The 12688-nt window shown below is 40.1% G+C and overlaps 1 protein-coding gene across 1 annotated transcript in view; it reads right to left on the bottom strand.

The window, feature by feature from the left end:
• LOC139168234 (cytochrome P450 2J2-like) overlaps nt 1-376 on the bottom strand; it is a 63959-nt gene extending 63583 nt beyond the window's left edge. Inside the window, exon 1 of the mRNA XM_070753749.1 lies at nt 206-376. Within this exon, the coding sequence (XP_070609850.1) occupies nt 206-376 (171 nt within the window). The remainder of the gene's footprint in view (nt 1-205) is intronic.
• Between the last annotated feature and the right edge of the window lie 12312 nt (nt 377-12688).

Here is a 12688-nt window from a genome sequence, read left to right as displayed (position 1 = left end):
TAACAAAATTGATGTTCCCCAGTGGAACATTTATTGCAAAGATTCAACAAGACTCTGCCTTCTATAAATTCAGCCCCATTATTTGATATTTCTCTGTGAAGCAATTATAAACAAGTCTGACATGGATATTGTGGCATGATCAATTACACCATAATTTTGTTATTAAAAAAAATAATCAAGATTACTACTGGTTAGAATTAAATACCTTACGGAAGTAATCTTCACGGAGCGAAAGCCCAAGTTCCAAGAAAGTCCCAATCAGAGGCAGAGACAAAGGACCAGGTGGCATATGTCTTCGGGTCCAAAATTGTTTCAGGAAGAAGAGAACCAATGGAGCAAGCAGCAAGAAACCCAAAATTGTCCCTATAAGCATCATCATCGTTCAGCTACTTCTTTTCCTTTGAGGCTCACTAGTAGATTTGGAGATGGATATATGCTTTTGCCTGATGGTTTTTTGGTGCTCTTCCTCCTGTTTCACATATTCATCGATGGGAATGAATAGCAAGGCATGTTTTGATTATTAGTTTGAATATCACTGGCATTTTTCAAAAAGTTATATTAATCCACATTAATCCATATTTTATAAGCTGAACAAACAAGAATTTACAGACAACCCTCACTCCGTAAAAGACCTTGGAATATTCATTAGATTAGATTAGATTAGATTAGATTAGATTAGATTTATTGGATTTATATGCCGCCCCTCTCCGCAAACTCGGGCGGCTCACAACAATAATAAAAACAGTACATAATAACAAATCCAATGCCCAACAATCTAATTACAGTTTAAAATTAATAAATTCATAAAACAATCCCAATGTATATAAAAACAGACACACAGTCAATCAATCAATGGCAAAACAACATGGGCAAGGGGGAGATGTTTAGTTCCCCCATGCCTGACGGCAGAGGTGGGTCTTAAGGAGTTTACGAAAGGCAGGGAGGGTGGGGGCAATCCTAATCTCAGGGGGGAGCTGGTTCCAGAGGGTCGGGGCCCCCACAGAGAAGGCTCTTCCCCTGGGTCCCGCCAGATGGCATTGTTTGGTTGATGGGACCCGGAGAAGGCCGACTCTGTGGGACCTAACTGGTCGCTGGGATTCGTGTGGCAGGAGGCGGTCCCGAAGATATTCTGGTCCGGTGCCATGAAGGGCTTTGTACGTCATAACCAACACTTTGAATTGTGACCGGAAACTGATCGGCAACCAATGCAGACTGCGGAGTGTTGGAGTGATATGGGCATACCTAGAGACGCCCATAATTGCTCTCGCAGCTGTATTCTGCACGATCTGAAGTTTCCGAACACTTTTCAAAGGTAGCCCCATGTAGAGAGCGTTACAGTAGTCGAGCCTCGAGGTGATGAGGGCATGAGTGACTGTGAGCAATGACTCCCGGTCCAAATAGGGCCGCCACTGGTGCACCAGGCGAACCTGGGCAAACGCCCCCCTCGCCACAGCTGAAAGGTGTTTCTCTAATGTGAGCTGTGGATCGAGGAGGACGTCCAAGTTGCGGACCCTCTCTGTCAAATGACCTAAGTGCCAAAGCCCCCTGCAACAAAATCGCCAAAAAGGCTTCAAGAGTTGTTAACCTAATCCTACGTAGTTTCTGTACTTATAATCTCACACTGCTAACCAGAGCAAACAAAACTTTTGCCAGACCAATCCTTGAAAACAGCTCATCTGTCTGGAACCCACACTGCATTTTGGACATAAACACCCTAGAAAATGTTCAGAGATACTTTACCAGAAGAGCCCTCCACTCCTCCAGGCAGAACAAAATTCCCTATGCAACTAGACTTACAATCCTAGATCTAGAAAGTTTAGAACTACATCGCCTTAAACGCGACCTAAGCATAGCCCATAAAATCATCTGCTACAACGTTCTTCCTGTCAATGACTACTTCAGCATCAACCACCACAACACAGGAGCACACAACAGATACAAACTTAACCCTGCTGTTCTGTTCGGGTCGTATGCGACCCGAAGCCAAGTTTGAGTCCCTGTAAAAAATTTTCCCTGCATATCTGAAACTTGAAATTTCATGCTGGTTCATCATTTCAGGGGTTCTCTCTATGAGAATTTTTTTTGGGGGGTGGGGGGCTTAGTTTTTGCTGGGCAAAAAAAGTTACAAATCTTATGTTCGGGTCACATACGACCCGGACCGAAAACACTTCATTTGAAGTGCTTATGTTTGGTCAATTTGAAAACTTTTTTCACTTGGAAAGTAGTCTGAACATTTCTGCACACAATGATATGAAAATTGAAATGAAAAAATTAATCCTTATTGGTTTATTTTGCACATAAATGTGCCCCCCCCCGTTTTTGTGATTTTTTTTCAATTTATGGATAGTTTTGCTTGCAAAATCCATTCTATTTTACTGGAGTTGGTGTGGGATTGGTAGCTTGAACATTTCTGAATATAAGAAAAATATAAAGGAACTGAACAAAATGATTCTTACTGGTTTTTTAACATCAGAAATAAGGCCTCCCCTCCCCCCTCAGCTGCTTGCAACCATTTTCACTTTTTATTTTTTTATGCTCCAAATCCGAAATATTCTTTAAAATCTTAGGCATTCATTTACTCAATTTAACAATGCTGACCATCAAAAAAATATTTGTGGGGGTGGGGGAAAATTTTTTTTTCTGGGCAAAAAAAAAGTCACACTTAGTCTGTTCGGGTCATATAGACCCGGACCAAAATGATTTTTTTTAGGCACTTGAATTTGGTCTTTTTGAAAACCTTTTCAACTGGAAAACTAGTTTGAACATTTATGAACATAATGATATGAAAATTGAACTGGAAAAATTGAGACTTATATTTTTATTTTGATCAAAAAGCCCCTCCCCCCATCCTTTTTTAATTTTGTGTCAATTTCTATTTTTTAAGGCTACAAATCCCTAAGGAATTTTCCCCAAAAAGGTTTGATATACTAAATTGAACATTTCTGAATATAAGAAAAATATAAATGAACTGAACAAAATGGTTCTTATTGGTTTATTTTTGCCACAAAAGGGCCACCCACCCTCGGCCTTGCTGTGTGCCATTATTGTCACTGTTTATACATATTTGTCTAGAAATATTTGGAATATCCTTTTGAAAATCAACCACATTGTAGCCAGAGAACTAATTTTATGAAACAAATCCATTTTACTAAAAAAAAGTATGTAAGTTTGAAATTAACAGCATAATTTTTATATAAATTGAAATAATTGAGGCATACTTTATGTGCAAAATAAACCAATATGCATCAATTTTTCCAGTTCAATTTTCATATCATTATGTTCAGAAATGTTCAAGCTACCAATCCCACACCAACTTTAGTAAAATAGAATGTATTTTGCTAGCAAAACTATCCATAAAGTGAAGACTATTTAAAAAAAACGGGGGGGCGTGCATTTCATCAACAAAATAAACCAATATGCATCAATTTTTCCAGTTCAATTTTCATATCATTATGTTCAGAAATGTTCAAGCTACCAATCCCATACCAACTTTAGTAAAATAGAATGCATTTTGCAAACAAAACTATCCATAAATTGAAAAAAATTTCACAAAAACAGGGGGGGGCGTGCATTATATCCGCAAAATAAACCAATAAGATTTACTTTTTTCATTTCAATTTTCATATCATTGTGTGCAGAAATGTTCAGACTACTTTCCAAGTGAAAAAAGCTTTCAAAAAGACCAAACATAAGCACTGCAAATGAAGAGTTTTCGGTCCGGGTCAGGGTGACCCGGGAACATAAGATTTGTTACTTTTCTTAAACAGAACAGCAGTAAACCGCTCCAAACTCGACTGCAAGAAATAGGACTTTAGTAACCAAGTAGTTAATGCATGGAACTCACTACCTGACTCTGTAGTATCATCACCTAGCCCCCAAAACGTTACCCCTAGACTATCCACTGTTGACCTTTCCCAATTCCTAAGAGGTCAGTAAGGGGCATGCAAAAGTGCACCAGCGTGCCTTCCGTCCCCTAATGTTTCTATCTTAGTAGTAACATGTATATAAACATTGTTATATCTTTGTATACTACAAATACATACTTGACTAAATCAATCAATCGATCGATCGATCAATCAATCAATCAATAAAAATATTTTACTGGAAGAGTAGTAGATGCTTGGAACAAACTTTCAGCAGACATGGTTGGTAGATCCACAGTAACTGAATTTAAACATGCCTGGGATAAACATATATCCATCCTAAGATAAAATAGAGGAAATAGTATAAGGGCAGACTAGATGGATCATGGGCCACGGAGATATTATCTAGTCCAGGATTATGTCTCATATTTACACTTCCAAGCCCAGCATCAGGACTTTAACCACGAAAAACCTCACTCAACATTGCTTACAAATAAGTCTCTGGTTGTTCTGCAGCCTTTTGCAACTAAAACAACTGCTAATAAGGAAGGGTGTTGTAATAGATTCTGCAGTAGCTGCTACTGAGAGAAAGGTGTCCTGAGTACAAGCAGCAAAGCACAGGTAGAGACCTCTGGGTGTTTAGAAATACCTGTTTAAAAATGATGCCAACAATATTTTACATTTTACATTTTACATTTTACATTTTACATTTTACATTTTACATTTTACATTTTACATTATTTTATATTATTTTATATTATTTTATATTACTTTATATTACTTTATATTACTTTATATTACTTTATATTACTTTATATTATTTTATATTTTATATTTTATATTTTATATTTTATATTTTATATTTTATATTTTATATTTTATATTTTATATTTTATATTTTATATTTTATATTTTATATTTTATATTTTATATTTTATATTATTTTATATTTTATATTTTAAAATTTTTATATTTTATTATATTTTATATTATTTATTTGTCAAGCAAGTATAGGATAGCAATATATATAAACATAACATAGGAAGTTGTTCTACCGGGCTGTCGACATGAGCCCCTAATTAAATGCAAAGGTAGAAAAAGCAGACACACATGTGAAAAGTCAAGAATAATGTCTTTATCCAAAGAAAAATAGAAGCAAAAACACCCTTTTGGTAATCAAAAGGCTCACCGTCAAAGCAAACAGATTTCAATGCAGTGAAAAAACAAACAAAACAAACTCAAAGCAATTAACAAGTAGCTGTGAAGTCACCACAGCTACTCTCCTTCAAATATTTTCCAACTCACGTTTGACTATGGTTTAAGTTCAGAGTCCTGATATCAAAACACAGAGTCCTTGGAAAATCCGGAGAGTAAAGCCACATCCACTCTCACGAACAGATAATCTTCCACACTGAGAGGCCGGCACGATGCCCATTTAACAGCAGCCCTAATTAGTTGAACCACACCCAACCACAGGTGAAATCTCTTATCTCTTGTAATATCTATGTAGCTGCACTTTCCTATTCATGGCCCTTCGCCTACATAGGTCAATAAATGCTTTTTCATCAGAGTCCAGCGAAGATGAGGAGGATGAATTGCTTCCTAATGGGCTGCCTGCCACGACCCCCTCTGAGGGTCCCATTTCACAGTCACTCCCTGCTTCCAACGATGTTTCACTGTCCGAAGCAGTCGGCAGCAAAACAGGTCTCTGACACTGGGAGGATTCACCCACATCCACCCCCACAGTGCTTGGGGCAGGAGCTGGCCCAGAGCCAACCACAACAGGAAGTAATGATAAAAGAAGACAATAGGACAGTAGGGCAGGGATTTATTTATTTTTTCATTTATTTATTTTGTCCAATACACAATGAGGGTTTTAGTGGGTATAAATCTATATACACATAGTAAAATACCTGATGAAGGTTATAGAGGAGATACTCATAGTAAAATATATCTAAGAAATAATAGAAAAGAAGATAAAGTAATAGAACATATCAATGAAAGAATAGAAGAAGAGATATAGGAATAGAAGAAAGGTATAGGAGATATAGGAGAGCAATAGGACAGGGGACGGAAGGCACTCTAGTGCACTTGTACTCACCCCTTACTGACCTCTTAGGAATCTGGATAGGTCAACCGTAGATAATCTAAGGGTAAAGTGTTGGGGGTTTGGGGATGACACTATGGAGTCCGGTAATGAGTTCCACGCATCAACTACTTGGTTACTAAAGTCGTATTTCCTGCAGTCGAGTTTAGAGCAGTTTACTATAATAATAATAATAATAATAATAATAATAATAATAATAATAATAATAATAATAATAATAATAATAATAATAATAATAATAATAATAATTTATTAGATTTGTATGCAGCCCCTCTCCGAAGACTCGGGGCAGCTCACAACAACGATAAAAACAATATTATACTGGCACAAATCTAATATTTAAAAAAACCTAAAAACCCTATCATAATTAAAAACCAAACAGCACATACATACCAAACATAAATTATAATAAGCCTGGGGGAAAGGTGTCTCAAATCCCCCATGCCTGGCGGTATAGGTGGGTCTTAAGTAGTTTACGGAAGACAAGGAGGGTGGGAGCAGTTCTGATCTCCGGGGGGAGTTGATTTCAGAGGGCCGGGGACACCACAGAGAAGGCTCTTCCCCTGGGGCCCGCCAGATGTGGGACCTTATCGGTCGCTGGGATTCGTGCGATAGCAGGTGGTTCCAGAGGTACTCTGGTCCAATGCCATGTAGGGCTTTAAAGGTCATGACCAACACTTTGAATTGTGACCGGAAACTGATCGGCAGCCAATGTAGGCCACGGAGTGTTGTAGATATGTGGGCGAATCTGGGAAGCCCCACGATGGCTCTCGCGGCCACGTTCTGCACGATCTGGAGTTTCTGAACACTTTTCAAAGGTAGCCCCATGTAGAGAGCGTTGCAGTAATCGAACCTCGAAGTGATAAGGGCATGAGTGACTGTGAGCAATGACTCCCTGTCCAAATAGGGCCGCAACTGGTGCACCAGGCAAACCTGGGCAAACGCCCTCCTCGCCACAGCCGAAAGATGATGTTCCAATGTCAGCTGTGGATCGAGGAGGATTCCCAAGTTATGCACCCTCTCTGAGTGGGTCAATAGTTCCCCCCCCCAGGGTAATGGACGGACAGATGGAATTTTCCTTGGGAGGCAATACCCACAGCCACTCCGTCTTGTCTGGGTTGAGTTTGAGTTTGTTGACACCCATCCAGTCCCCAACAGCCTCCAGGCACTGGCACATCACTTCCACTGCTTCGTTGACTGGACATGGGGTGGAGATGTACAACTGGGTATCATCCACATATTGATGATACCTCACCCCATGCCCTTGGACGATCTCACCCAGCGGTTTCATGTAGATATTAAATAGCAGGGGGGAGAGGACTGACCCCTGAGGCACCCCACAAGGGAGAAACCTACAGGTCGACCCCTGACCCCCCACTAACATGGACTGCGACCGACCGGAGAGGTAGGAGGAGAACCACTGGAGAACAGTGCCTCCCACTCCCAGCCCCTCCAGTTGGCGCAGAAGGATACCATGGTTGATGGTATCGAAAGCCGCTGAGAGGTCAAGAAGCACCAGGACAGAGGACAAGCCCCTGTCCCGGGCCCGCCAGAGATCATCCATCAACGCGACCAAAGCAGTTTCCGTGCTGTAACCGGACCTGAAACCCGACTGTTGAGGCCCTAGATGATCGGCTTCTTCCAAGGACCGCTGGAGTTTAAGTTTGTGTTGTGTGCTTGTGTGTTGCTCTGGTTAAAGGGTAGCAGCGTTGTCGGTGGTATTAAATAGTTTAACATCATCGGCAAAGAGAACACATTTGCTTACAACTTGATGTATACAGTGATACCTCGTCTTACAAACGTCTCATCATACAAACTTTTCGAGATACAAACCCGGGGTTTAAGATTTTTTTCCCTCTTCTTACAAACTATTTTCACCTTACAAACCCACTGCCGCCACTGGGATGCCCCGCCTCCGGACTTCCGTTGCCAGCGAAGCACCCGTTTTTGCACTGCTGGGATTCCGCTGATGCTCCCTTCCATGGGAAACCCCACCTCCGGACTTCTGTGTTTTTGTGATGCTGCAGGGAAATCCCAGCAGTGGAATCCCAGCAGCACAAAAACAGGCACTTCACTGACAACGGAAGTCCGGAGGTGGGGTTTCCCAGCAAGGAGAGCCTCAGCGAAATCGCAGCATCACAAAAACACAGAGGTCCGGAGGTGAGGTTTCGAGGACTTCGGTGTTTTTGCGATGCTGCAATTTCACTGATGCTCCCTTCGCTGGGAAACCCCACCTCCGGACTTCCGTTGCCAGTGAAGCGCTCATTTTTGTGATGCTGGGATTCCCCTGCTGGGATGCCCCTGCAGCATCGCAAAACCACAGAAGTCTGGAGGTGGGGTTTCCGATGGAGGGGAGCCTCAGGAGAATCCCAGCAGCGCAAAAACAGGCACTTCAGCCAGCAAAAAGGGGTGAATTTTGTGCTTGCACGCATTAATCGTTTTTCCATTGATTCCTATGGGAAACATTGTTTCGTCTTACAAACTTTTCACCTTAAGAACCTTGTCCTGGAACCAATTAAGTTTGTAAGACAAGGTATCACTCTACTTCATTTATAAACTGCCTCATTTGCCAAAGTGGCTCTAGATCAGTGTTTCTCAACCTTTCTAAGGCCGCGACCCCTTAATACAGTTCCTTGTGTTGTGGTGACCCCCAACCATAAGTCTAGCGCCAATTCTCCCAACAGAGTTTGAGCTGATTGGCAGGAAGGTCAGAGGGACGGCCTCACTGTAAACACCTGATTGGTCAGATTGTAAAAATATGTTCCAAGATGCCAGAATAGAAGCTTTAGTTCCTAATGCCAGGGGAAATTTGTCTTTTCCCAGGGTCTCGGGTGACCCTCGTGAAATGGTCAATCGATCCCCAAAGGGGTTCCGACCCCCAGATTGAGAACCACTGCTCTAGATGGTATACAATACATTTTATTTTATTTTATTTTATTTATTTTTATTTATTCATTTGTCCAATACACAAATACATAGGAAGAAAAATAGACATGTGATAATATAAAAGAGGGTGAAAGTGGACTTAGAGGAGAGGATATATGAAAGGAAGAGAATATATAAGATAGGTGAATGAAAGGAAAGACAATTGGACAGGGGACAAAAGGCACACCAGTGCACTTATGTACACCCCTTACTGGCCTCTTAGGAATCTGGAGAGGTCAATCGTGGAGAGTCTAAGGGAGAAGTGTTGGGGGTTAGGAGTTGACATAATTGAGTCTGGTAATGAGTTCCACGCTTCGATAACTCGATTGTTGAAATCATATTTTTTACAATCAAGTTTGGCGCGGTTCGTATTAAGTTTGAATCTGTTGCGTGCTCTTGTGTTGTTGCGGTTGAAGCTGAAGTAGTCATTGACTGGTAGGACATTGCAGCATATGATCTTGTGGGCAATACTCAAATCATGTTTTAGGCGCCGTAGTTCTAGGCTTTCTAGGCCCAGGATTGTTAGTCTATTTTCGTAGGATATTCTGTTTCGAGTGGAGGAGTGACTTTCTTTCTCCAAGTGCTGTTGCTCTGACCTCATATCCTTCATTTAAAAAAAAAAAACCAACCTCTCTTCCTCTGTTACTTAAATGGCACATGGCCAGAAGTGTGAGAATGAATGGGGCAATCACTTGTTGACCAAATACCAGCCCTAATTACACGGATCATCGAAAGACGCATGACTATTATTTTCCAATCGATGAACCAGGAAGAAAAGCAAAAAGCATTGCACACATATCACCTTGAGATCGACTTGGAAGCACCAGAGAGAAAGTTGCAGAAGGACAATGTTGGCCATAGGGATAATTTTGTTTGTTTTGCTGGTTGTTCTCCTAATTCTCTTCTTCCTGAGACAATTTTGGACCCGAAGATATTTGCCTCCTGGTCCTGTGGCCCTACCTTTCATCGGGACTTTGTTGGCAAATGGGATTGGGCTTCAAGGAGATGTTTTGCTTAAGGTATTTAATTTTAAATAATCAACCAGTCGGCAAGACCATAATTTTAATTATTATCTTTGTGCCGTAATTTTATTTATTTATTTTGTCCAATACATAATACACCTTGAAGAGAGTAGATATGTAATAATATAAGTAAAGAAAAGAATAGAAGAAAAGATATAAAAGTATAGGTGAACATATTTGAAAGGAAGAAAAGATAAATGAGATAAGGAGAGACAATTGAACAGGGGACGGAAGGCACACTGGTGCACTTAGGCACGCCCCTTACTGACCTCTAAGGAACCTGGAGAGGTCAATCGTGGATAGTCCAAGGGAAAAATCTTAGGGATTAGGGGTTGATACTACTGAGTCCCGTAATGAGTTCCATGCTTCGACAACTCGGTTGCTGAAGTCATATTTTTCACAGTCAAGTTTGGAGCGGTTAGGGTTAATTGTGGATTTTATAATCCTAATTGATATTAACCTAAGGCAGTGTTTCTTAATTATTTTCTGTTACCCACCCACCCCCGCCCAGGAAGACGTAAACGTTCCGCCCCCCCAACTCTCCGCTGGGATGATTGTTTGCAATATTCAGCACATTTTTGCTGAAAAAATTCAAGCAGCTTATTGGGGTGATTGGGATGTCATGTGTATTTGGCTTTATCTATGCTGGCCTCTGCCAACATTTTTAGACACAGTAAACATACCGGTCTTTCCTCGTCACCCACCATAGTCACAGTGAAGCCAAACGCTACATACACTTCCTCATATTTCCTCATCTTAGCTTTCAGGAGACTTACGTTTGTCTCATTATCTCTGTCTCTCTCCTCCTTTCTTTTCACCCCTGTTAAATATTTTTCCATGGTGTCTCTTAAGCAGGGGTGGGCAATGAATTTTGCCATGGGGCCGCATGAGAAATGGGGATGGTTTTAGAGGGCCAGACGAATATAATTAACTCAGTTCGACCCAATATTGTACATTATTCGGTAGAACTGAGTTAATTATATTATATTATAATTATAAATTATAATTATATTACATATTACATATTACATATTACATATTACACATTACACATTACACATTACACATTACACATTACACATTACACATTACATATTGTATAATATATAATATATATATATATATTATATAATTATATATTATATATTATATATAATTATATATTATATAATTATATATTATATATAATTATATATTATATATAATTATATATTATATATAATTATATATTATATTATATATTTCTCCTTCCTTCCTTCCTTGTTCCCTCCCTCCATTTCTCTTTCTTTCCTTCCTTGTTCCCTCCCTCCATTTCTCCTTCTTTCCTTCCTTGTTCCCTCTCTCCATTTCTCCTTCCTTCCTTGTTCCCTCCATTTCTCTTTCCTTCCTTCCTTCCGTCCTCCCTTCCTCCATTTCTTCTTCCTCCCTCCCTCCCTCCCTCCATTTCTCCTTCCTTCCTCCCTCCCTCCATTTCTTCTTCCTCCCTCCCTCCCTCCATTTCTCCTTCTTTCTTTTAATCCTTTGACATATTTAAATGTTTCGATCATGTCCCCCCTATTCCTTCTGTCCTCCAGACTATACAGATTGAGTTCATTAAGTCTTTCCTGATACGATTGAATGACTTTCTTGCTTGTTATTCATTTAATTATTTATTTCATGTATAAAGTTCGTCATTCACCAAAATGGCTCTAGAACAGTGTTTCCCAACCTTGGCGATTTGAAGATATCTGGACTTCAACTCCCAGAATTCCCCAGCCAGCGAATGCTGGCTGGGGAATTCTGGGAGTTGAAGTCCAAATATCTCCAAGTTGCACAGGTTGGGAAACACTGCTCTAGAAGGTATACAATACATGACTTTCTTTCCCTAACTGCTTTGACTCTTGATTTAAAAAAACAAAACAAAAAACCTTCTCTTCCTCTGCTACTTAAGTGGCAAAAGGTCACAAGTATGAGAATGAATGTGGCAATCACTTGTTGACAGGATACCAGCGCTAATTACTACAGGTCATCGAAAGACGCATTGCTATTTGTTTCCAATCAATGAAGTACAGAAACCAGGAAGAAAAGCAAAAAGTGTTAGACAAAAGGAAATAACTATCTCAAGATTGACTTGGAAGCACCAGGGAGAAAGTTCCACAAGGACAATGATGGCAAGGGGACAATTTTGTTCTTTATTGGCATGCAAAAGGAAACTAAGGCAAAATGTAACAAATTTACTTAACATATTTTTATTTATTTTTTATTTATTTATTCATTTGTCCAATACACAAATACATAGGAAGAAAGATAGACATGTGATAATATAAAAGAGGGTAAAAGTGAACTTAGAGGAGAGGATATATGAAAGGAAGAGAATATATATGATAAGTGAAAGAAAGGAAAGACAATTGGACAGGGGACGAAAGGCACACCAGTGCACTTATGTACGCCCCTTACTGGCCTCTTAGGAACCTGGAGAGGTCAATCGTGGAGAGTCTAAGGGAGAAATGTTGGGGGTTAGGGGTTGACACAATTGAGTCCGGTAATGAGTTCCACGCTTCGATAACTCGATTGTTGAAATCATATTTTTTACAGTCAAGTTTGGCGCGGTTCATATTAAGTTTGAATCTGTTGCGTGCTCTTGTGTTATTGCGGTTGAAGCTGAAGTAGTCATTGACTGGTAGGACGTTGCAGCATATGATCTTGTGGGTAATACTCAAATCGTGTTTTAGGCGCTGTAGTTCTAGGCTTTCTAGGCCCAGGATTGTTAGTCTATTCTCGTGGGATATTCT

This window comes from Erythrolamprus reginae, chromosome 5, assembly GCF_031021105.1.
Source record: "Erythrolamprus reginae isolate rEryReg1 chromosome 5, rEryReg1.hap1, whole genome shotgun sequence".
Taxonomy (NCBI): Eukaryota; Metazoa; Chordata; class Lepidosauria; order Squamata; family Dipsadidae; genus Erythrolamprus; species Erythrolamprus reginae.
The sequence above is the reverse complement of the archived record's forward strand: the minus strand, read 5'-3'. Positions and strand labels throughout refer to the sequence as shown.